Source organism: Oryzias latipes, chromosome 12 (genome assembly GCF_053564925.1).
Source record: "Oryzias latipes strain Hd-rR chromosome 12, Olatipes_Hd-rR_3.1".
Classification (NCBI taxonomy): domain Eukaryota; kingdom Metazoa; phylum Chordata; class Actinopteri; order Beloniformes; family Adrianichthyidae; genus Oryzias; species Oryzias latipes.
Genome location: NC_136248.1, coordinates 8,361,238 through 8,388,548, shown reverse-complemented (window position 1 = coordinate 8,388,548; position 27,311 = coordinate 8,361,238). Strand labels below are relative to the sequence as shown.

Genomic DNA, 27,311 nt, shown 5'->3' with positions numbered 1-27,311 from the left:
CAAGTTAAAATGTTTTTGGTTTTTTTAGGCCAGTATTAAGTATCCAAAGTTTTTGGTTCCTGATAACTAACAATTGTATTATTTTATATAGCAGATCACTAACATAGGTTAATTATGGCCCGCAGCAGTCATAGACTGCAAGGACCATATTGTAACTGGTACGAGGGTCGAACACTCAAAAAGGTCCAAAACGTCAAAAAAAACGCGTCAAAACGCCAAAAAATGGGGTCAAAAGTCGCCCAAAGCACAAAACGACACGGCAATTGTGTAACGCAACAAAAATACACACACACACGCACAACACCATTGCACAAACGTTAAAATTGTAGTCGCAAAAATGACGACAAAAACACAAAAAAGCCCCAAAAAGCCCTCAAAAGACGGGTTTAAAGCCAAAAAGACATGCCCAGCCTATAGTAAAAGACAGGCTGCATTGAAATACATAGGCCACCTGACTGCAAAAACTTCTATATTGTTTCTGCTTTGTTTCATTATTATTATGGCCCGCAGCAGTCATAGACTGCAAGGACCATATTGTAACTGGTACGAGGGTCGAACACTCAAAAAGGTCCAAAACGTCAAAAAAACGCGTCAAAACGCCAAAAAATGGGGTCAAAAGTCGCCCAAAGCACAAAACGACTCGACAATTGTGTAACGCAACAAAAATACACACACACACGTACAACACCATCGCACAAACGTTAAAATTGTAGTCGCAAAAATGACGACAAAAACACAAAAAAGCCCCAAAAAGCCCTCAAAAGAAGGGTTTAAAGCCAAAAAGACATGCCCAGCCTATAGTAAAAGACAGGCCGCATTGAAATACATAGGCCACCTGACTGCAAAAACTTCTATATTGTTTTTCGAAAGTTTTTTTATTATTATTATGGCCCGCAGCACTCACAGAGTGCAAGGACCATATTGTAACTGCTACGAGGGTCGAACACTCAAAAAGGTCCAAAACGTCGAAAAAACGCGTCAAAACGCCAAAAAATGTGGTCAAAAGTCGCCCAAAGCACAAAACGACACGACAATTGTGTAACGCAACAAAAATACACACACACACGCACAACACCAACGCAAAAACGACAAAATTGTAGTCGCAAAAGCGACGACAAAAACACGAAAAAGCCCCAAAAAGCCCTCAAAAGACGGGTTTAAAGCCAAAAAGACATGCCCAGCCTATAGTAAAAGACAGGCCGCATTGAAATACATAGGAAATCCTAACCGCAAAAACTTCTATATTGTTTCTGCTTTGTTTCATTATTATTATTATTATTATTCCGCTTTCTTATCGCGCCTTTGAGCTCAAATTTGACCCCCGCCACATACCCGAAAACTCACCAAAATTGGCACACATCTGTGATAAATTGAAAATGAATTTTCGGCAAAGAGAACGTCACCCCCCCCCACGACGATGACATCACGGCGAGCGTTCCCGTAAAAAAAATGAATGGGCCGAAAATCGCTTATGGGGCCAAAAAAAAATATTTAAAAATACAGTTACGAAACCAAAACACGGGTGTTGGAGATATCCCAAAGAAGTTATGAAATCATTATGGGATGGCCACACGACCTACGGCTTGGCGGCCATTTTGTGGCGAACTCAGAGAAATGGCGATTTTCGTGTTTTTTCACAATATGGGAAAACGACACTTTTGTTCAAGCGATTTTCACGAAATTGCATACACATGCCACAAACACGATTCTACAACTACCAAAGAAGTTTCGTTGACCTTTGACCTTGGCAATGGGCGGCCATCTTAAATTTTCATAAAAAAGCACCTTTAGTAACGGATACAAACGAAAACTCGTCCTAGGGATTTTTATCGATCTTTTTGAAACTTCTCGGGCATCAATGGCAAGCTACTGTGGACAAAATGTTGGAATTAGAAGTTGTAGAATTTGAAACGCGTGCGCGTGGCGAATTCGCAACCGTCGCCATTTTAGCTAGCTCGCACATATTTTATCGGAATAGCCTTAAACTGAAATATGCGATACCCTGGCCCACACTGAACAAAACGATGTCACATACGACAAAATCGATAAAGGAATGTGGCCGTGGTAAACAAAAAACGATCGCAAAAAAAAGTGCTGACTCGGCAAAAAAAAATTTTTTCGGATTTTATTTTTAAGAATCGGCTAACGAAACCCAGATAACTTTGTCGGGTATATCCAAAGAAAGTTTTGAAATCATTACGTGATGGCGACACAACCTACGGTTTGGCGGCCATTTTGTGCCAAAATCTGCCATTTTGAGTTTTTCGCGTTTTTACACAATATAGAAAAATGAAGTTTTTTTTCGAGCGATTTTCACGAAATTTGACGTGCATGTCCATAGCGTAAGTCTACAATCACCTCTGGAGTTTCGTTGACCTTTGACCTCGGGAAAAGGCAGCCATCTTGAATTTTCAATAAAAAACACCTTTACCACCAGATTCAAATGTAAACTTGTCGTTGGAATTTTCATCGATTGTCTCGAAACTTTTTTGACATCAATGGCAAGCTACTGTGGAAAAAATGTTGGAATTAGAAGTTGTAGATTTTGAACGGCGTGCGCGTGGCGAGCTAGCAAAGTGGCGCAGTATTATAACTCCCATGTATTTCAATACAATACAATGAAAATTGAATGCATGCATTAATGCCTGAAACTGAATACATTGAAAAACACTGGATATGGACATATAAGGAATGTGGGCGTGGTTAGCATAAAACCACTGTTGCTAAGGACAACAAAAAGTTTACTTTTACCGATTTGTCCGAAACTGACGTCAATCTGTTCGTCCTCCCGAGGGTACCAAAACATAAAATGGTTGCTATGGAGAAAAAATCAACAGAAAAGCCGCCATTTTGGAAAAAGTAGGTTTTTTATCAACTTATGACATGTAGCTCTCACCAATGGAGGAATGTGTTTTTCTGAGTCAGTTGATGATGCAGATCGCTATGCTAGCAATTTTAGCTATATTAGCATTACTAGCATAGTTAGCATAATTAGCATTTTAGGTAATGTGTTTTCCTGAGTCAGTTGATGATGCTGATCGCTATGCTAGCACTTTTAGCCACATTAGCATAGCTAGCATAGTTAGCATAATTAGCATTTTAGGTAATGTGTTTTTCTGATTCAGTTAATGATGCTGATCGCTATGCTAGCACTTTTAGCCACATTAGCATAGTTAGCATAGTTAGCATAATTAGCAAATCCAGCCTTGACTAGCTTTTAATTTGCGGGCTGTGAGGGCGGTGAGGTCAGCGGTGGTCCATAGAGTTGGGCGTGGAGGCGGGTTGCGTCTGCGGGCCATACAACGCCGCTTGCGGTTTTAATTATTCTTCTGGTTTCTAACGGACAGTTTGAGCTCAAATTTGACCCCCGCCACATACCCGAAAACTCACCAAAATTGGCACACACCTAGGATAAATGTGAAATGAATTTTCGGCAAAGAGAACGTCACCCCCCCGAAGTTGATGACATCATGGCGAGCGTTCCCGTAAAAAAAATGAATGGGCCGAAAATCGCTTATGGGGCCAAAAAAAAATATTTTGGAATACAGTTACGAACCCAAAACACGCGTGTTGGAGATATCCCAAAGAAGTTATGAAATCATTATGGGATGGCCACACGACCTACGGCTTGGCGGCCATTTTGTGGCGAACTCAGAGAAATGGCGATTTTCGTGTTTTTTCACAATATGGGAAAACAACACTTTTGTTCAAGCGATTTTCACGAAATTGCACACACATGCCACAAACACGATTCTCCAACTTCCAAAGAAGTTTTGTTGACCTTTGACCTTGGCAAGGGGCGGCCATCTTGAATTTTCATAAAAAAGCACCTTTAGTAACGTATACAAACGAAAACTCGTCCTAGGGATTTTTATCGATCTTTTTGAAACTTCTCAGGCATCAATGGCAAGCTACTGTGGACAAAATGTTGGAATTAGAAGTTGTAGAATTTGAAACGCGTGCGCGTGGCGAATTCGCAACCGTCGCCATTTTAGCTAGCTCGCACATATTTTATCGGAATAGCCTGAAACTGAAATATGCGATACCCTGGCCCACACTGAACAAAAGGATGTCAGATACGACAAAATCGATAAAGGAATGTGGCCGTGGTAAACAAAAAACCGTCGCAAAAAAAAGTGCTGACTCGGCAAAAAAAATTTTTTTCGGATTTTATTTTTAAGAATCGGCTAACGAAACCCAGATAACTTTGTCGGGTATATCCAAAGAAAGTTTTGAAATCATTACGAGATGGCCACACGACCTACGGTTTGGCGGCCATTTTGTGCCAAAATCTGCCATTTTGAGTTTTTCGCGTTTTTGCACGATATGGAAAAATGAACTTTTTTTCGAGCGATTTTCACGAAATTTGACTCGCGTGTCCCTAGCGTAAGTCTACAATCACCTTTGGAGTTTCGTCGACCTTTGACCTCGGGAAAAGGCGGCCATCTTGAATTTTCTATAAAAAACACCTTTACCACCAGATTCAAACGTAAACTTGTCGTTGGAATTTTCATCGATTGTCTCGAAACTTTTTGGGCATCAATGGCAAGCTACTGTGTAAAAAATGTTGGAATTAGAAGTTGTAGATTTTGAACGGCGTGCACGTGGCAAGCTAGCAAAGTGGCGCACTGTTATAACTCCCATGCATTTCAATACAATACAGTGAAAATTGAATGCATGCATTAATGCCTGAAACTGAATACATTGAAAAACACTGAATATGGACATATAAGGAATGTGGGCGTGGTTAGCATAAAACCACTGTTGCTAAGGATGACAAAAAGTTTACTTTTACCGATTTGTCCGAAACTGACGTCAATCTGTTCGTCCTCCCGAGGGGACCAAAACATAAAATGGTTGCTATGGAGATAAAATCAACAGAAAAGCCGCCATTTTGGAAAAAGTGGGCTTTTTAGCAACTTATGACATATAACTCTCACCAATGGAGGAATGTGTTTTTCTGAGTCAGTTGATGATGCTGATGGCTATGCTAGCAATTTTAGCCACATTAGCATAGCTAGCATAGTTAGCATAATTAGCATTTTAGGAAATGTGTTTTTTTGAGTCAGTTGATGATGCTGATCGCTATGCTAGCACTTTTAGCTATGTTAGCATAGCTAGCATAGTTAGCATAATTAGCATTTTAGGTAATGTGTTTTTCTGAGTCAGTTGAAGATGCTGATTGCTATGCTAGCACTTATAGCCACATTAGCATAGTTAGCATAGTTAGCATAATTAGCATTTTAGGTAATGTGTTTTTCTGAGTCAGTTGATGATGCTGATCGCTATGCTAGCACTTTTAGCCACATTAGCATAGCTAGCATAGTTAGCATAATTAGCATTTTAGGAAATGTGTTTTTTTGAGTCAGTTGATGATGCTAATCGCAATGCTAGCTCATTTAGGCACATTAGCATAGCTAGCATAGTTAGCATAATTAGCATTTTAGGAAATGTGTTTTTCTGAGAGAGTTGATTATGCTGATCGCTATGCTAGGACTTTTAGTCACATTAGCATAGTTAGCATAGTTAGCATTATGAGCAAATCCAGCCTTAATTAGCTTTTAATTTGTGGGCGGTGAGGGCGGAGAGGGCCGCGGTAGTGCGTAGAGTTGGGCGTGGAAGGCGGGTTGCGTCTGCGGGCCATACAACGCCGCTTGCGGCTTTAATTATTTTTCCGCTTTCTTATCGCGCCTTTGAGCTCAAATTTTGACCCCCGCCACATACCCGAAAACTCACCAAAATTGGCACACACCTGGGATAAATTGAAAATGAATTTTTGGCAAAGAGAACGCCACCCCCCCGAAGTCGATGACATCACGGCGAGCGTTCCCGTAAAAAAAATGAATGGGCCGAAAATCGCTTATGGGGCCAAAAAAAATTATTTTGAAATACAGTTACGAAACCAAAACACGCATGTTGGAGATATCCCAAAGAAGTTATGAAATCATTATGGGATGGCCACACGACCTACGGCTTGGCGGCCATTTTGTGGCAAACTCAGAGAAATAGAGATTTTCGTGTTTTTTGACAATATGGGAAAATGACACTTTTGTTCAAGCGATTTTCACGAAATTTCATACACATGCCACAAACACGATTCTACAACTACCAAAGAATTTTTGTTGACCTTTGACCTTGGGAAGGGGCGGCCATCTTGAATTTTCAAAAAAAAGCACCTTTAGTAACGGATACAAACGAAAACTCGTCCTAGGGATTTTTATCAATCTTCTTGAAACTTCTCGGGCATCAATGGCAAGCTACTGTGGACAAAATGTTGGAATTAGAAGTTGTAGAATTTGAAACGTGTGTGCGTGGCGAATTCGCAACCGTCGCCATTTTAGCTAGCTCGCACATTTTTTATCGGAATAGCCTGAAAATGAAATATGCGATTCCTTGGCCCACACTGAACAAAACGATGTCACATACAACAAAATCGATAAAGGAATGTGGCCGTGGTAAACAAAAAACGATCGCAAAAAAAAGTGCTGACTCGGCAAAAAAAAAAAATTTCGGATTTTATTTTTAAGAATCGGCTAGCGAAACCCAGATAACTTTGTCGGGTATATCCAAAGAAAGTTTTGAAATCATTACGTGATGGCGACACGACCTACGGTTTGGCGACCATTTTGTGCCAAAATCTGCCATTTTGAGTTTTTCGCGTTTTTACACAATATGGAAAAAGGAACTTTTTTTCGAGCGATTTTCACGAAATTTGACTTGCATGTCCCTAGCGTAAGTCTACAATCACCTCTGGAGTATCGTCGACCTGTGACCTCGGGAAAAGGCGGCCATCTTGAATTTTCTATAAAAAACACCTTTACCACCAGATTCAAACGTAAACTTGTCGTTGGAATTTTTATCGATTGTCTCGAAACTTTTTGGGCATCAATGGCAAGCTACTGTGGAAAAAATGTTGGAATTAGAAGTTGTAGATTTTGAACAGCCTGCGCGTGGCGAGCTAGCAAAGTGGCGCACTGTTATAACTCCTATGTTTTTTAAAGGACTACTGTGAAATTTGAATGCATGCAATAATGCCTGAAACTGAATACATTGAAAAACACTGGATATGGACATATAAGGAATGTGGGCGTGGTTAGCACTGTTGCTAAGGACGACAAAAAATTTAGATTTACCGATTTGTCCGAAACTGACGTCAATCTGTTCGTCCTTCCGAGGGGACCAAAACATAAAATGGTTGCTATGGAGATAAAATCAACAGAAAAGCCGCCATTTTGAAAAAAGTGTTTTTTTTATCAACTTATGACATATAGCTCTTACCAATGGAGGAATGTGTTTTTCTGAGTCAGTTGATGATGATGATCGCTATGCTAGCACTTTTAGCCACATTAGCATAGCTAGCATAGTTAGCATAATTAGCATTTTAGGTAATGTGTTTTTCTGAGTTAGTTGATGATGCTGATCGCAATGCTGGCACTTTTAGCCACATTAGCATGACTAGCGTAGTTAGCATAATTAGCATTTTGGGTAATTCGTTTTCCTGAGTTGGTTGATGATGCTGATCGCTATGCTAGCACTTTTAGCCACATTAGCATAGCTAGCATAGTTAGCATAATTAGCAAATCCAGCCTTGACCAGCATTTACATTTTGGGCGGTGAGGGCGGAGAGGGCGGCGGTGGTGCGTAGTGTTGGTCGTGGAGGGCGGGTTGCGTCTGCGGGCCATACAACGCCGCTTGCGGCTTTAATTTTATTATTGTTATATAAAACCAATAAATGCATTTTGCAAGAAATTTTTATCTGCCTTTTTTGTACCAAGAAATACCGAAAATGTATCAAACCGAGCCCTGTGAAATTCTGAACCGAACCGATTTGAGATTTCAGTGTAGCGTTACACCCCTATCATTTAGTATTGAAGCTGATACTGTGTGAAATGAATAGTTTTTGTGACATCTTTTGTGTTCAAGGAGTGTTGAAGGTATTATTTATGAGCGGTGATGTTTCTTGAGATCAATGTTTGCACATTTGAGATTGATGTAATCTTTTAATCGAGTGTTTTAAAGGAAAGCTCTTATCAGACATCATTAAAACTCCACTCCACTCCACTCTGGGTGCTTTATTATGTCTTATCGTCTTATGTGTGGCATAATCTTTTCTTTGTCTCCTTTTGACAAGAAGTGCTAAAATTGGCCACACAACTGTGTGACTTCAGTTTCTTACCTCTTTGTGACACTGAAAGTGTTATAATCTTTGGTGCTAATTTGCAGGGTTTGAAGATTTGGGGTATAATCTCCCGAAATCACTTGACAAAAGTCATGAAAAGTAACTTGCTTTCTGTCTTTGTATTTGTTTTGTCATTTGATCAGTAGGTTTCAGTCTGTCTGAGCTCTGGTGCTGAGGTGTTGCATGTTTGTTCTTGGTATTATTTTGACATTTACAAGTGAAGGGAATCGCTCCCTGTTGCTTTGTGCGCCTCTTCATCTGTCAGGGGCTTTAGGTGTTCCGCAGACAGCATTTTAATAGTGGCAGATCCAAGGGGACAGGACCTCTAATGGAAGCCTTTTGTTCTGTTGTCACTTCCCCTGATCACATGGAAACGCTTTGACCACCAATCAGACATGGCCTCTAGGTAGTGCCTACATCTTTTCTGTTTCAGTTTGACTAAAGGCGTCTGTCACTGGATTGTCTTCAAACTTCATTTTCTGTCCTTACTCTTTCCTTTTGCATTGACATGATCTGCTACAGCCTGACATACTTTATTTTTCAATGATGGGAAGAAATATACTTGGTGTTGTGTGTTCCTTTAAGCACACAACAAAACAGGCAGAGCTGGGCTATATGGCCCAAAAATAAAATCTCAAATTTTTTATTATAAATCAAATTTTCAGTTTTAATCAACCCCCCCCCCCCCCCCTGCTTATACTGTCTTTAGCAAAATTTACAAACAATGGAATATATTTAACAAAATCTTGTTTATCTCACCATCTCCTTTGGAAATTGGCTCCAACACAAAGTTCTACTAAATACAAGCTCTAAAACTGTTTGCATATCAATGCAGAAGATATTTTGAGAGCTGCCGCTAGCTTTATCATCTCTTAAAGAGAAATAGAACGCACTTGGCAGAGCATTTTTGGTAGCAACAGTCTCAAAACGGATTTGGCTGCATGTGCTTTGATGCTCCAAGGTTGAAGTCACAACCCCAGTTACCAAAATCAATTTTTTGATGCATCGGTCTAGTTGGCTGGTAGATAAAAATCCACCAACTCAATTAATTCCATTATTTTCCAAAAAAAAAAAGAGAAACTTCAGGTGTTATTTTAAAAGATGATATTACGTTAAGTAGAAAGAGGAATGCACCCCTGCGGCTGTCCTGCAAGCCCTGGTCTCGGTGTCTGACTGGATTTCCCGACAGGCCTCTATCTGCTATACGGTGTGGTGTCGGGGGGCCCTGGGAACTGCTACCGCTTCGGCGGGGGTCTCGGTGTGGGGAGAGGCGGGCACTCTCCCTCTTTTTGCATTCCATCATCTCCCTCAGCAGGACATAAACATCTACCTGAGCACAGGTGTCAGCTCACCTTTGCACAAATAGTATGAGTGACAGATTGAAATGCTTTATATGTGTTGGTTTGTGTGCATATGTGCGTGTGAACTGTAGTTGTGTTGAGTCCATGTGGACAAGATTATATGTGAATATTTTTGGAGCCAACAGGTATGTTTGTAACACTTGAGTATGTGTGTGGACAGGCCCCACCCTTCTTGACAAACATTTACACCAGACATAGTAGTAGGTTTAGGGGCTGTCATCTGGACTTAGTTTTTAAAGTTAGAAGACGTTTCACCTCTTATCCAGGGTGGTTTCAGGTTTATTCTTCCATCCATCTAGGGCAGTGTTCTGAAACCCAAACAAACAGAACCAGTTCCACCTGGGTCGTTAACAGCTGAAAGAGATGACCAGTTTGGGGAGGGAGTCACTGGTTCCCCAACCCCCAGCTGAGGACAAAGGATTCTTAACAACCCGAAACCATGTAGGCTTAGTTGACAATACCAAACAGTTTCAGGTCTGACTCCTCCTCATGAGTGCATATATACCAGCTCTTTTACCAGCTAATTCAGAATTGACAAAGCCTCATGGATAAGAGGTGAAAAGTCTTCTAACTTTAAAAACTAAGTCCAGATGACAGCCCCTAAACCTACTACTATGATTGAATCAATCTGGATGAATGAGTCTTCATAGACATATTTACACCAGACAGTAATGATAATAATCCTCCAGCCTCTTGTTGGCTGGATGATTGTATACCCTACCACCTCTGTAGTCATCCTCCGGATTTCCTTAACTCTCCTTTTCCCCCTTTCTTCTGTGCGCCTCCCCCTGTCTCCAACATCCCTCCCTTATTTCATCTTCTTCTTTTCCGTCGAGTCCAAAAAAAAATACAAAAGTGATCAATATAAAAATGTTTTAACCTAAATTACAAAGGGGATTTAAACAAATACACACCTAGTGTGTCAGAAGATCCACAGCCCCCTGTTGTAACAGTGAAATATGTCCAACACAAGAGGCCTTCAGCTCCTATCTGCCTGCTCAGCTGTTGGACAGGACAAGTTAAAAAGAAAAAAAAGGCATCTAAAAAAACAAACTTGAATTAGTCGAATAAATCGATTAAGTCCCCAGCCCTAAAAACAGGGTTTCGTGACCTTTTTCCAAATGTGTGTTTAAATCGTGTAAAGATAGGCATGAGTCTAAGATCAATTATCCGTTTGTGTTTTGGATGCTAGAGTTCATGGTTGATCCTCACCCTCAAGTGGTTAGGAATGCCTCTCACTCGACTTTACTTGTCTGATATGTGGTTGCCCCGGCTACGTGCATCTCTCCCACCGGCTAGACTCTGCAGAGTGTGATAAGAGGGAAGAGAGAAGGGAATACAGGCAGAGTTTAGAGAACAGGCAACACAAGGATCATGCGTATCTCTGATGTTGTTTAAATAAAGCACCAGTGGGCTGCTTCTGGTTTAACATCCTGCCACTATATTATGGCGACCAGTGCATCAAAAACAGAGAGGGCCTAAAACTCCAAGACATTTTGATAACATTTACATAGAAGGATACTATTGAACAGAATTAAGATTATGCTTTTCTCCAAAGAGATGCGCTTGTGTCTTTGTTTGTGGCAAGATATACTTTGTGGCAAGATATAGTTAATGTCAAGTGGCCTACTCATGGATACTTAAATGTTCATTAAGAGTTGGCCGATCAAGCCAATAAGCTTCAAATTGATAACCAAAAACATAACTTCAAACATTTGACTCATTTTTCATATTTTACAAACAAGGAATGCTCTTTCCAAATGGTCTGTCCATTTCCTTTTATTGTGTTTATGATGGTTATGCTGCTTCCAGACAGACATATTTTCATATTGGAACATATAACTAATCGTATTTCAGCTGTCCTTTGTTGCCAGGCAGGGTCAGACCTAATGAGGCCTTCACCATCCGTTCTACAGGCCTCTGTTGGCCTCCCGTCCGGCCTTCGTAGATTCGAATCATCGGTTCACCTCAACACCTCCTTATGCGAAATCAATGTTGGACATTCATTTCCTTCAACCAATCACATTTTGAGTTGGTGTCAGCAGGGTCTTCTAGCAAGCATAGGCGACTTCACAGTATTCTGACCTTACTCAGAAAAATCTGAGTGAGATCATGAAGGTGCCGTTTGGTGCAGACCATCCCCTTGTCCACTGCTTCTATTGAGCGGACATTTTTGGCTCTAAAACGAGTTAAAACCTACGCAAAAACACAACTGGACAGTGTGGCGGGGTCCCGCCGAGAAAGGATGCAGAGGAGCCAAGGTGAGGAGGTTCAGTGTTTAATTCAGACACGGTTGCTACACGCAGGGCCTTGCAGCACACAGCACACACCGTCACTCCTCTCGTGTCACCACCTGCAGTGCTCCCTCTTAAATGGGACGCCACGCCCACGGGGCGTTGCTCTCAATTCCCGTCCAGGTCGCACCACAGGTAGCAATCAGAAAATACAAAACACATTATTACACAAACAGTAAAACCTGGTGTGGCCCCCCCTCGGCATCTGACGGTGCCACACCGTCACACCATCCCCCTCCTCTGAGAGATCGACGGTGTGCGGCGATCCCCTCAGCAGTCCGCCGCCGCGCATTCCCCACGCCGATCCGCCAGAGACGCGTCCTCGCGTCGGCAGAACGCACGGGCTGCAGCTGCTTCAGGACGGCGACCCCTCCGATCCGCTCCTCGGTTTGCCGCTCCGGTCGTTCCCAGCCCCGGCAAAGGCCCTTCCATTGGCCACACGCCCCCGCTGGTCTCCTCCCGGATGGCACCTCAGCCGATCGGAGCCGCCGACAGCAGGTTACAGGCGAGTTGTGATGCCTCTCCCGGAGCACTCCCCTGACGGCCCAGTAGACGTCGGTCCGCCCCCTGTCCATCACCGCGCAGGCCTCCAATGCCTGCGTAGGCGGCAGTGGAACCGGGCGGTATGCCCGTCCCGCCTCCGGCCGTCTCTGTGCTCCGGCGGTCCGCCCCTGCTGTCCGCGTGGTCCGCCGCTCGCCATGGGCACCGAGTTGGACGCCGTAGTGTTTCTTTCCCCGGCCCCTGGCCAGGCCTGACGCTCCGACGAGGCGACCCGGATCCACCCCCTCTTCCTCAGAGGATGGTGTCAGAAGTGGGATCGCAGAGGGGCCACAAAAAGGTGAGGACGCAGCGGCGTGGTGGGGACGACCATTCCCCGGCAGCTCAGCGCCTCCTCCAGGTACTCCATCCTCTGAGGAAGAGGGGGTGGATCCGGGTCGCCTCGTTAGAGCGTCAGGCCTGGCCAGGGGCCCGGAAAGAAACACTACGGCGTCCAGATTGGCGTCCATGAGCGGCGGACCTCGCGGGCAGCAGGGGCGGACCGCCGGAGCGCGAAGACGGCCGGAAGCGGGACGGGCGCGCCGCCCGGTTCCACTGCCGCGGATGCGGGCTTTGGAGGCCTGCGCGGAGTCGGACGGGGGTCGGACCGACGTCTACCGGGCCGTCAGGGGAGTGCTCCGGGAGAGGCGTCACAACTCGCCTGTAACCTGCTGTCGGCGGCTCCGATCGGCTGAGATGCCGTCCGGGAGGAGACCAGTGGGGGCGTGTGGCCGACGGAAGGGCCTTAGCCGAGGCTGGGAACGACCGGAGCGGCGCACCGAGGAGCGGGTCGGAGGGATCGCCATCATGGAGCGGCCGCAGCCCGTGCATCCATCCGACGCGAGGACGTGGGTGGAGGAGCACGCGCCGGAGGACAGTCCCGCTGATGCCTGCGGACCAACCGGACAGGGCCTCTACATTAGGCGAGGGGCGCCTGCGGAACGGGTTGGTGGCTCGGCGTGGGCTTGCGCGGCGGCGGAGGGCTGGACTGGATCGCCGCACATCGTCGATCCCTCAGAGGTGGGGGATAGTGTGACGGTGTGGTACCGTCAGATGCCGAGGGGAGGCCACACCGGGTTTTATTGTTTGTGTACTGTTGTATTTTGTTATTTAATGATTGCTACCTGTGGTGCCACCTGGATGGAATGGAGAGCAACGCCCCGTGGGCGTGGCGTCCCATTTAAGAGGGAGCACTACAGGTGGTGAGACGAGAGGAGTGACAGTGTGTGCTGCATGGCCCTGCGTGTAGCATCAGTGTCGGCAATAAAGAAAGATCCTCCTCACCTTGGCTCCTCTGCATCCTTTCTCGGCGGGACCCCGTCACAGACAGACTCGGCTCTCAGCACTGGCCTTGATGGACTAGAAAAGGACTTCTTGACTGAACTGAAGCACGAGAGTCTACAAAACAGGATGATGGAACTGTTTTTGAGAAAAGAGAGGAGCATGGATTTTGTCTTCAAATAATCCAACTTTTGATGATTGAATTGATAAATATCATAATAAATAATATTCCAAATTTATGTGGTTATTTTCCATGTTTTTTCCTGGATGTAGTTGCATAACGAGATTTCTTTACTGTTTTGTGTATTCAGTTTCCTTAGAGGCATTTATTGTGGCTACGGTAATTTTCAATATGCAATGCAAAGCTTGTTTCTGGATCGTAAAATGGTTCATGAGGGGTTGAGTGATTCAGACAAAGCACCACCAAACGCCCAGGTGTGTAATGCACGGTCCGTCACTGCCTTTTGATGTGATCTGTTGGTCACCTATTTAGGCCATTAGCATAAATTTCGTTTAGTGTGACTGCTGGAATAATCTGGACCAGGGATGCTCACACTTTTTTGGCGTGTGAGCTACTTTTGAATCGACAATGTCTTGACGATCTACCTATATATATATATATATATATATAAAGTACTAATAGTAAATGTTTGTTAGTTATGTTTATTAGTGACATTATTAGATAGATAGATGACTTTATTAATCCCACAATGGGGGAAATTTCATTTCTGTGGCAGCAACACGACATTCAGAAATAATCTATATAATATAACATAAATATTAAATATAAATATTACATAAATATTGTTTATGTACTGATGATTAAAAATTACACAGTAAGATTACACAAAGATACTTTTGTATGAACAGATGAGGCGTTTTATTACAAAGACAGAAAGCAGCAGCCATCATATTTCATGCTCTGCTGTAAACCGTGCAATGGGGGGAGCATCATGGCTTTTCAAAGGCGCTGCTGGCTCCGTACGAAGTAAAAAAGAGCTTCCTAAATGAGCTCGCATTTATCAGGCGAGAACTGCAGAGCTGATAGCAGGAGGAAAACGCGGGGCGGCTTCAATAAACACTTCGCTTGCGCGGAGCGGTCTTCTGCCGGGAACTTGACGTGACGCGGGGCAGAGAGCAACTCTCTTATGACAGAGAGTTCGCGCTCAGTGTTTTTAAACACACGTCTGCAGCGACGTACGCGTCAGAGGATGTCCGATTGGCCGTTCTGCATGTCAATCAAGTCCCGTACTTCTCGGTGAGGATTTTGATTGGCTGGTGGATTTTAAGAAGTACTTTTTTTTTTATCTTCTCTGTCCCGCGATCTACCCTCATGTCCTTGACGATCGACTGGTCGATCTCGATCGACGTAATGAGCACCCCTGATCTGGACAGAACTGGATTATAACAAGGGTAAAATATTAAAAGCTTATTTTGATGTTTTTTCTGCCGTTTGTGTTTAGGTTGACTGTCTCGATTAGGAATAGGCACCCTATTCTTCTTCTTCCACTTTCGGCTTCTCCCATCAGGGGTCGCCACAGCGAACAAGTCGCATGGTAAATTTGGCAATGTTTTACGCCGGATGCCCTTCCTGACGCAACCTTCTCAAACCGGGCTTGGACCCGGCAGAGGTAGAGAACGGAACAGGGAGCAGCCTGAAGTCGAACCCTGGTTTCACGGATGGAAGGCGCCGCAAACCAGCACGAGCTAAACCGGCTCCCCAATAGGCACCCTATTAGTAAATTGAATATAACCGATGTAGCAGAAAGTAAGTTGAGGGGGATGTGATGTGGGCCTGGAAACACTGTTTTAAAAGTCATGTCAGAAAACTCCTCTTATTTAGATGGGCAGTGATGCATGACTTAAAGACTTGTACATTTCAATGGAAGAGAGCAAGAAATCTTGGTTTGTTAAATCTCCCTCCAAACACTCTGAACTCCCCCACTTACTTATCTCATCTAGCAGAGGGGTGGGACCTTCCTCCCACAGGCTAGCTGGATTACACGATGGTCTAATCCCACTCTCAGGATGCGGTGCCACCCGGCCATGCAGTGGTCCGTCGCATGCTTGAACACACAAACATATGTGCACGTACATGTGGACTCAGGTGCTGGTGTGTGATAAGGGGCTGTGTGGAGGCATTAGCCTCGTCTGCCCAGCCCCATCCCAACATGGGAAATGCCATTTCCTACCCAGGATCTCCAGCTTCTTCTTATCACCGCGACCTGCTCCAAAGCCCTAAACCCTTGTGTCACCACACGCCTTCAGCAGCTTTGAGCCATGGATCATCTCTTATGTACACTGAGGGGCGGATTAACCGGAACATGTTGTTCAGTATGCAGCAGCGTCTTTTAGAATAATTTTTTAAAACGTGTTGTTTACTCTTAAGAAACTCAGTCAGTTTAGAGGCCACATGTTTGCCCAGTTCTGTCATTGTTGTGGAATACATTTTTACATTCGTGGAATATAAATTTAGCCACCTTTTTTATCTTTACTTGTATGTGTTGGTGCATTAACCTGTGTTCTTGATCTGTGTATCAGTAATAAAAGACAACAGAAAAAGTTACTGCCTTTTTTGTTTTATAAGTCGCTCTGGAGTATAATTCTCAGGAGCAAAAAAAAAGCATAATAAAGAAAGAAAAAAAATCTCACTTTTTGGAGAAATATATTTAACAAAAATACGAGACCAAGAATGGACCTTTCATCTTAAAGGAACATTATAACAGGATAGATCACAATAATAGAATGAAAATATATTCATGCTTCACTACCTTAAGACACTGATGCTTATTTAGCTTTATTGAACATAGGAGGAATCTAGTATATTGGCACAACATATACACAATTATTCAGATAACCTTAGCATAAAAATATGCTAACAAGTCAACAAAATTCTTCTTATCACTTCCAATCACTAAATTTGTTGAATTCTTCATCGCCCGTGTCACTTTGAGCTCTGCACACCAATCAGAGAGAAGCAATGAATGAATGAAGCAGCAATAACAAATACCGATGTGCACCTAAAGTCCCCTCTAGCGGTTGTTGCTATTTATTTTTTTAAACAAGCCGCACCAGGGTATATAACTCACACTCCTGCCCAATCTATGCATAGAAGCGTGACCTATACTCTGAAAGATACGGTACACATAAAATTGTTTTTAAAATGCTGAACATACTTGCTAAAAACGGGTGATTTACTATTTTTATTTTTTACTTGGTAATCACTTAGTTTCAGCCAGTTGGGCTTAATCTCTTCTCCAAAATTCATGGTTTCCTCAGCGATGTAAAGAGAAGTTAAAAACATTTTTCTGATCCTGTGACTCTGTTCTAATTGACACAATTTGCTTCACTGCACAAAAGTGCCTCTTAGCATTTTTTCATTGAAGCTCGAATTACAAGGCTCAACTTAGTGTCTCTTTTATCTTAAAGACACTAAGAAAGCCCGCTGCTGGGCAGTTTCTAACCCAGAACCACTGATGAAAACCAGAGAAAACACTAGAGAAATCCCACGCACACGTTTTTTTGCTTGTTTGGTTCAGACTTTAAAGGCCCTTCATGAAGGTCATTTTTCTTTTATAAAAACGTTCCCTGTGGTGGTTTGAATATGATTATGAAGTTTTTAACCAAAATCCCACAACCAAAAACCAAACTTCATGTTTATCTGAAGCCTCTGTTTCCAAAATCTCCTCTACTTGGGCGTTGCTGTTGGTGCTGAGCTGAGTAGGTTCGCCCTTGATCCCCCCTTTCTACAAGGTGTGTTTGACACAAGGTGGGAGGGGGTACAAACAACACCGACTGACAGTCTCTATCCTCAAAAGTTAATCTTTAGCGATAAAGATACAGTGAAAAATGACAGGCTGGTGGTTTTCTACAATCACACATTCTCTAGCATGACAATGTTTTAATGCTATCAGCGGACGAGTCCGTATTTGGTGGTTCATCCTTAAATGAGACATGTCGGGGTCATAGCACAAAGAAAGGTGTGACTAGGCAGAAGCGATCTATGGAGGACAATCTGCGCGTTACCCACTGTTGCTCTTTTCCTTCAAGCAGCACAGGTTCAGATCAAATCAATGCTCAAGGTCCTAAAGCTAAATAAGCTCTAAAATTGATCTTTTGCTACATATCCATGTCAATACTGTGTCGATGCTTGCAGGAAATGCATTGAACAGAGGCTTAAGAGCTCTCCGCCAAAACTGCATTATGTCCTGCTAATGCACACTTTTGATCATTGATGTAAGCAGAACTCCAGATAAATTGTGTGATAAATGTCTCATGTTGGCTTACAGCTGTAGAGTGTGGCAGATAGAGCAAAAAGGTCTTCAGGTCAGCAGCAATCTTCTACGCGACGCTGCAGGCTTTCCTTGCCTGCACATATGCAGCGAAATCCCCTGTAATCAAGCAGCTGGAAGGTCTGCTTTTAAGGGGATTTATTGCTGTGTAGCAGGTGCCAATCTGACTGCAATCCGGATTTGAGCAGGCCCAGCTCTTGATAGGATCCGGCAATTTGTTTCATGAGGTTTTTTGCAGTGTTCATTGTTCGAGGACATAAAATGCAATCCATGAGATTTGGTTGGATTTTCTATTTATCCTTTGCTTCTATCCAGGATATTGAAAGTTCTTTTGCCTCTTTATACTTTCATTCAAACTCATCAGAGATCCTTTAAAGATTTCTTAGAACAGCCTCGACTTTCTGAATGTTATTCAAAAAGCCAACTTAGTTATAATGTCATTTCACTGTTTTTATTTTTATCATAAAGTCACATCATCAAGTGAAATCCCGGTCACGTCTCAACTGATACTGTAAGGGCTAACAGAAGGTCAGAAGTAGCCAAAGATCTGTTCTTAAACGGAACAAAAATTACAGTGTATATTTTACTTTAAATCATTTATCGCATTTGAATTGATCACAATGAATATTATTTAATCACAACCTTTTTTGTTTTTTTTACTGATCACTGTTGCAGTTGGGGGCTGCAGATTTTTGGGTTGTTCAGGCCCGTGGATGGTTGTAGACAGTAGCAGGCAGCTGCATCCTGTGTCTTGCAGTTTCCTTGAGTCTCGTGCAGGCACCCCAAGGGACTTCATGAAAAGGGAACATACAGTTGTGTCATGAAGTATATGTAAGGATAATGTAAGTTAAACGCAGTAATGACATATAGGCGATGCTGTCGTACGTGCCCTTACACCTCTCCATTCGTTATACTAAACTCAGAGATCCCTATCCACCTCTCCAACTCAGTTCCTTATTGCTGCTTGCTTTCCTTTCTGGGATTAACACCTGCCATAAAAGAATAAATACTTCATACATATATTAGGACGTAAGGGAATTTACTGTTAAACATGAAACACAGGCAAGAAATTGAGAAAAGCTAAGGAATAATGGGGCACATTTCCTATTAGTCTTACTTTTGTTGGAAGATTTCCAGTAAATGCATTGATTTGCAGCACAAGCTGTAAACATGTCATGACTGCATCATTTTTAAACAGAATTGACATTAGGTTGTGCTCTGTGATGGATTGACCTAATGTGCATGTTTTCAGATCCTAATCCGGTCGCAGCCACACCCTTCTGCTGTCAACAGCATATGGCTGCACTTCTGTTTTGATGACTGGTAATTTATGAAAATGCATAATCAGGCCAACCCTGGTTGCCAGGGGATACCAGGTCCTTATGGGCTTTTATATCCGCTGCAGGCTGGAAACATGTGGTGAGACTTGGTGCCCAGCTGGGACAGGGGCTGCATGTCGCCAGTGGAAGGGTGTCAGGCATTTGTAGGTGTTTAGCTTTCAGTTATTGCATACACACAACTCATTGTTCAACCTCCGGATTACAAAAGTGACATATCTTTATAAATGGAAAAGATCAGCCATTATGTGTCCTTCTGACTGACAGGGAAGCAGGTCAATGATGGGTGAGGAGGGGCCAGGAGGTGTGGGGTAGTGATTAAAGTAAGACATTGGTTTGGGGCTGCAGGAGGTTATCACCCCACTGTCTCACTTGTCTTTTTTATATTCCTAATAGGGTTAGAAAGGCTTTTTTCTTGACTGGCCTTGAGTTAGGAGTCTCTTGAGAGAAAGAGATGAGAGAGAAAAGAATAATATGTAGAGATCCAGAGGCTCTAACTGCATCAAAGAATCAGTTCAGGACATGGGGAGGTAGGTGCAAGCAGTTCAGAAAATAAGGAAAACAGTGAGTTAAAAAAAAGGCATAATGAGCCTCCTTTGAGCGACAACTAAAAGAAAAGAGGATTGTCATGAGCTACACAGAATTATGTTTTAAAAGTCTTTTAAAATCTGCACAATACCTAACTGGAAGACTCTTTATAATCAAATTATGCTTTTAATTAACCCAGAGGTTCAAAGTTGTATTTATAATGTCTTTTTATTTTCTGTAAGAAAAAACAACATTTTGAATGAGAATTTTCAGCAAAACCCATATTTGTTCTAAACCCAGCCTGTAATGTTACTATGAATACATATTTTCACATAATTTAAAGTGACAGTAGTGTGAACTAAAAAAAATGACAGCAATGGAGGAAACTCAATATTAATAGTCTTTACTCATTAACGTGTGAAAGTCAGATTAACACCCACAGGGCTGGCACACTTTTGACCGTCTCTGCAGGCGTCTGTCTTACTGCGGCCTGTGTTGCCAAGAGCCAGCAGCTCAGCCGTGCTGTCCAGGGCTGAAGGGGCTGGGCGCGCCGCAGCTGATCACACAGGGCACCATTAAATATTAATTGCTCCTAAAAAACAAATTAAACTCACAACTTCATTTGCATTTTATGTTTTTTTTAAACAGTCATTGTTTTTAATGCTTTATTTAAATTCTGTGAAGGTAATATAGACACAAAATGTAAATAATGTGAAATATATTAGCAGGAATAATGGCTCTGTGTTGTACATTATTATTCCCGGCAGCATGGCAGCATGGAAAAGTGGGCAGATTGCCACCAAACATCAGAATGGATTTAACCGCTTTGACTTCTTAAACACAATGACTATTGGCTGGATAAAAGTGCTAAGCTGGACTTGCACTCTACTCCTCTGTGGGTTGTTTTTCTTTTTCTTTTTGAGTCATATCAACAGTCAGAAAATGTCAGGAGGAAGTGAGCAGCTCTATAGTGAACCCAATCAACATAATTCATGCATTTAACATGAGATGTGATTGTTAATCATGCTTTTACAAAGGAAGGATTTAAATATATGTGATGCATGTGGACTTCTATGTGTTAACACCTTAAATGGGTATAGAGAAAGGTGCTGGTCAACAGCACTTGAGGAAAGGGCTTCATCCTCTTAAATAGCTGTTTTTGTTATCATGAGAGGCATTAGCACAGGTTCAGCTTGAATGATAAATACTACTAAAACATGGCTGTCAGAGAGAGTTTGATGAGAGGCTTAGACAGCACACCTGCCATAGGAAGAGGGTTCAGATAACCCCCACCCCCCTCCCTTCCAGGGAGACATCTGGCATTGCCACGGTGACACAACCCCAAATACAGCCAGGAGTGGTTAATGAGGCGAAAGAGAAATGGTTTGTGTTTAGGGCACGGTGATTACTTTGTCTACTTAAAACGCTATGCCAGAATGCCATCTTCAGAAATCTACAACAAAAAGACTCAGTCAATCTCCAAAGGGAACCGTTTTGGAACGTAGTGGCCTTGACTATTGCTCACCATGACACTTTTCTTTGAAAGTTTTGCTTTATCTTTATGAAATACAGACAAGCGAATGGTGCTAAAGATGAGGGTCCTGGCTGACAGGCAGATAGATAAAAATATAAAATCCAGCTTTGACAAATGCAAAGGATATGTAAAATCTAAAGTAACAGTCTTTCACTGATCCAAAATTGTAGCATCAATGTCTTTAAATGTCATTATTGTTATTGTTTGGGTGGGGCAAAAACAGACCACTATGTGCAGCTGAATATGCAAAAGAAGGAATCATAGAAATGTTCATTTTTCCTCACCATGGAACTTCCAACACATGGAAAGGCTTTAATAAATGTGGCCTGTTTGGTTCAGACAAAATTTTGTCAAAAGTCTGCACTGTTATTGGAAAGCTCTTCCAAACTTTTGTGTAGATCAACATTCAAGTGAACCGTAAAGCAGTTAACTTGTGCCTTGGTCACAGCTACCCTCATGAGTGGTCACTCCTGGCTGTTAGAAATAAGGAAATTAGACAATCAGAGGGTAATTTGTGTGGGCAACCTACAGGTGTGTATGGGCACTTAGTTTCACCGGCACACCCTGTCCGCTCAGCAAGGAGCCAGCGTGCACACCTCACTAATGACTGTGTGGCGTAAGGACACTGTAAGACACATGTACGTCATAAGTGTGTGCAATGTACAAATACTTCACTGTACACTTACATGTGACTAAAGCTTTAAGTGTGAAGTCAACAATCCATCAATATGTTCCTCAATCCATCCATATCTGTTCGTCTGTCCGTTTGTCCATCCATCCCTCCAACTGGTCATCCATCCATCTATCCATTTTCCACACCATCTTAAACTCTTTTTGGGGTCATAGGGTTGCTAGAGCATGTTCCAGCCACTGTTGTGTGAAGGTGGACCACACCCAGTGCAGGTCACCAATCCGTTGCAGGGCTCCAGTAAATCAATAAGAAGAGATGATATCGTTCTGTGCATTACGGTTTAAAATGAATCATGTTGACATCAATGCAAAGGAGGAGTGAGCTAAATGTCTTGTATGCACTAATGGACTGGTGCAAAGATCCAGACAACGTATGATCACAGAATTACTTACTAACACAATGTACTTGACACATTTCCCTCGTCCCCAAATCCTTTAGGTAGTCAGCAGTAGTGCCAATACTAAAGTAGATTTAAACTTTTTGCTAAATGTGTTTGTTTCTTTCATTACAGGTGATTTCTGCTTTGTCGAGGATCTCCCATCACAGCATTTCCCAAAACAAAGGCATCAGGTAGGATTTTAACACAACACTTAACTATTTTAGAAAAGTCGTTTTTTTGAGCTGTGATATAAGTGAAACAGGCTGTTCTGGTGGAACTGTTCAGTCCATTTGTTCCCTTTGGATCTGTTTGGATGGAAATTGATGATGCTATTAACATTAGATGCTCATTTGAAAGTCAATTACTTGCAGCTTTTAGCAAACATTATCTTTCAGAGTGAAGTTGTCAATGACAGATTTCCCGCTGTCACTCAAAGCAGTTCTGCATCATTTTGGCTCAGAAGGGGTGGTCATTTTTCACAAAAAGGCTCGCATGAGAAAAACCTTCACACTTCTTTATCAGGGCTGGAACGGCCCTCTGATCTCTCTTCATTTTCTCAATCTGCTTGCAGCTTGGTAGCTCAGAGGCAGCACATAAAAAGTCATTTTATCCTCTAAGTAATACGTTGATGGAGGACTCCCATTAGGAGTCCTACCAGGAAATGAAAAGAAAGAAAAAAGAAGAGGAGTGGATCCCCTGTCATTAATAAAGACAACCGAACGTGCTGACTGCTGGCTTTAAAGCTGCATGTCCTTGCTGACCGTTTTAGTGTGAGATAAATGCTCATTTTATCAGGGAAGTTAGGACCTTAGGTCTAAGCATTTAACTGGCTTTATGTAACTTTCTTAATCTGTATATTTATTTTCAATTCATACAAGATCTAGTTGAAATACTGCCAGATTAAAATGAGTGTGGACTAAGGGTCTATTCAGACTGAACACATTTGGTTTGCCGTAAGTGAATTAGAGTTGGTTTTCCTCAATAATCGGGAGCAAATTTTCCGTCTGAATTCATCCAAGTGGACCCTGGTCCGGGACCAGGAAACGCTCTTTGACCCATCTTTTGACTTCCTCTCGGTTTATTTCCAACTGGACTGAGCTATGGTTCGCTCTGAGATTCTTCATTCTGAATACAATCCGTTCTTGGAGCGGAACAACTGAACCAAAACATTCATCGCAGCCGACATAAACAGAGTAGGAATGTAGCGACAAATGAGCAGCAGACAAATATAATGCAACGATTGTCGTTTTGTCAAACAGAGAAAGGGTTCAACTGTTTACTTGTTAGAACGTTTATTGTAACACAGCTGAAAACGCTTCTTGCATGCTTTTCTGTGTCTCGTTACGCGACACGTGCCCGATAGATGTTGCTGTGTCGTCATCCATTAAAGCTACTTTGTGGTTCCTTACGAATTCTCTTAGAATAATGCAGTGTGTTCGGATGAATTCAGACTCATTAAAACTATTTTGAACATGATCCACATTGCTTCTCACTGTTTTCCTGACAATCTATATGTCAAACACTGATCAGCGTGCCTTCTTAGCTGTTCTTCTTGCCAGTAACCGCCCTGCAGGATGTCTATGCCGGACCAAAAAAGCGAGTAAAACGTTTTGAGCCTGACCTTCTTACAGACGTTCAAGACTTGTGAGTGAAATATAAAGTTTGAAAGAACAGAAAGCGCAGGACTTCCATAATTTCTGCCTCTAGTTGCTTTGCCCCGCCCTCGTAATTCCTGACAATTAGTGAATAGATCTTTAGTCACATGGTTATGTTTACAAGCTTTAGTCTGGAACAGGAAAGACCCCTTAACAGCAGTCAGAATAAAGACCAAACGCAAGGTTCAGGACTCTATCCGGACCAAATTAAGTCCAGACCAAACGGTTTTCCTAGTCTGAATAGACCCCAAATTTGAAGTTGCCTCTAGACAGGTTCTGTAAGATTGCTCTGGTTTCTGTTTCTCAACACAGATGAGATGAAACAAGTTCAGAACACAGAATTTTTGAACATAGAAAATAGTTGTATGAAAAAGATTCTAGTTAAAAGATGTTTTGAAGATGTGTTCTAGTATGTCTCGCTGTGCTTAGGTATTAGAGCGACCTGGTGACACTTGAGTGAATGAAAACAGACTGTAAAGTAAATGCAAAAGCCTTCTGTCATTGCATTTTTCTGTTAAGTGTCATACATTCGTACTAAAAAAAATCTGTTTTTGGATAAAACAAAATGTTCCATTAATAATGACCAATAAAATAGCGAAACAAACAAAAAAATGACTCAACCCACTGTATGAGTGTTATAAGTGCTGCATTATAAGTGCTATAAAGCAGCACTGACTGTAAAAGCCGTAGGCAACAAATGATGAATAAGAGTTGTCTTTATTGACAAGTCATTTTTGATTCTGGATCTGAACAAAAGCTCAATGTTGGTCTAATTAACGGGAATTCAACCATATCTGCTATAGGGGACAGCTAAGTAGAAAGGCTCTAAGGCTATTCTTGGTAAAGTCAATACAACGTTTGGTGTTTTCAACATATTTATTGATCTGCCCTTTTTTTGCAGCATTTTAAAATTGCTTTCTTAACTTTAGTCTCTGAAAAGTAGACATGTCTGATAGAGACAGTAGATGCACTGAAGAATTTCCACTCTGATTATCTTCTGATCTATTTTCAAAGCATTCCCAGTGTTCTAGTAATTAGTATTACCGTATGTTGTCTCAGCCAAAATCCAAAAACCTGTTTCATTTTGTAGAAAATAGTTTCTGCAGAGCGCCAGTATTTCATTAGAAATTTGCTTCTGAGCTGTTTGCAAGGCCCAAACCAGCCTCCCTTCCCCTCTCGTTACAGAGCGCAGTGAATCAGGGAGATTGTGGCTCTCCCATTGTAATTTCTGCGTCACAAATAAGCTCTTTTTGAAAAGGCATTTTTGGAATGCAATTAGGAGTCTAATTTTCTTTATATGTTTCTTAATATCTTTATGTATATTTCTTTATATATGTCCTCTATCATCAGAAAAATGCCACAAGAACATGTTAAAACACCGAAAACACGATTGGGTCTTTAAGGTTTATCAACTCTTCACTATCCTCCTCACTGTAAAGCATTTAGGAAACAACAGTTTAGAAGTAAACATAGAAATCAGCAAACTGGAGGGTCTATGAACTACCAGCAACAGCGTGCCTTTCCTTGTCCTTTTTGAAACATGTTTAGGTCCTTGTCAGTTTTCTTTGGGTTTAGTTTTTTACTGTCCAGCATTCATTGAGGGCTTATTGGTCTAATGCAACCTTCAAATATTTCCTGTCTCTTGTTGCTTCCACAAGCTTTTAGGATTTGCAGGGGAGTATGTCATTGTAAAGGAAAGAACAAACTACAGAAAGAGGAAGCAACTAATCTCTACAGTTGCATAACAAAAATATGCACGGACTCAAGCTAGCATTTTAAAAAACAAGCTAATCACTGTAATAGGGCTGCACGATATGAGGAAAACTTGCGATATGCGATATTAGTGATCAATATTGCAATAACGATAAATTTGCGGTAAATAAACAAATAGAAAAATAAAAAAAACATCATTCCCATTTCATTGCAACAGTTTAAAAATTATACTCCAAATGACCCTCATCGACATGGGGGACAAACGTCAGGATGGCTAACCCTGGTCCTCAAGAGCCTCAACCCTGTCTGTTTTCCAATTCTCCCTAGACTGCTCGATAATGATAACCAAAATCAGGTGTGTTCAGTCAATCAGGATGTGAAATCACTTGAGTCAGCCAATCAACAGCAAGCTGGTTAAGGAGAGCTGGAAAACAGGCAGGGTTGAGACTCTTCAGGACCAGGGTCAACATAATAGGCCTCCATCTGATTGGTCAACAATGGGAAGGCGTCCATCTGATTGGTCAAAGCATAAAGGGATTTATTTGATTCGTTAAATGCTTCAAGCTGCTAGAAGATTGTTTTAACACATTTTGGGTTTGCGATTTATTGCGATATTCGCCGTCTTTTGCGATATGCATATTGCAGAGCTGGATATTGCGATAACGATAAATTTGCGGTATATTGTGCAGGCCTACACTGTAATTAAGATAAATCAGTTGCATTCAGTGAATCTGGGTCCTTTTAAAGCTCTGCTTAAGTGCTGTGTGCAAAATAGGCACATAGGTAATGTCTTTGGTTCCATTTTCAGCCTGTACTTCACATAAAGGTTGCTTTGTTTAACCTTGTCTTTGTAGGACTGAAAGAGTGTAATTATTAATGAATATGTTTATCGCTGTGTTATATTATACAAATGAGCTAGAAACATGAGAAAACTCATAATTTATTATTATTATTTTTCTCTTTTGTGATTTTTGAAAAAGTTATTATGAAAGTTAAACATGTGATTTTTTTTATCAGGTTAATTACTCTGTTGTAATGTGACGAAGGCCTAATGCCGCGTCTTACTTTGTTTATACCGTTTTTTTTCTTCTATAGTTTTAATTGATTTGATCAAAGAACAAACTCAGCTTATTCTCTTTCATTCTTTATATTTTTCACCAACACTTATTCTGTGACTAAAAGGGCGGAGCAAGTTGGGAGACTTTTAGAAATCAGTTCAAATATCTTTTCCCGCTCTTTAATCTGCTTATGATGTTGAAATCCCAAGCACAGAAAGCACATTAAGCCATCCGTTAAGCAGTTAAACAGTCAAAACTTTCCTCAGTGTATTGAAATTGAGATATAATCGTTTATTCTGTCTGATCAGGGCTTTCTTGTTCCGGCATGGCACTCATATTTGTTTGTTTTTGAGTGCATCCAGGTCATTTTGTTCTTTTCGTTCTAGCTTCATTTTTACACCCTCTTTTCATGTTTTTACCCATTGTTTTTTCTATAACACTGTTAAATATTGACTTTTTTATTTATTACAC

At 41.9% G+C, this 27,311-nt stretch overlaps 1 protein-coding gene across 6 annotated transcripts in view; it reads left to right on the top strand.

Moving 5' to 3' along the window:
- Window positions 1-27,311, top strand: part of vav2 (vav 2 guanine nucleotide exchange factor) — a 254,697-nt gene that overhangs the window by 164,792 nt on the left and 62,594 nt on the right. For all 6 annotated transcript variants that reach the window (XM_011481995.4, XM_011481993.4, XM_011481994.4 and 3 more), the window contains exon 3: window positions 22,547-22,605. In XM_011481995.4, coding sequence (XP_011480297.1) covers window positions 22,547-22,605 — 59 coding nt within the window. The remainder of the gene's footprint in view (window positions 1-22,546; window positions 22,606-27,311) is intronic.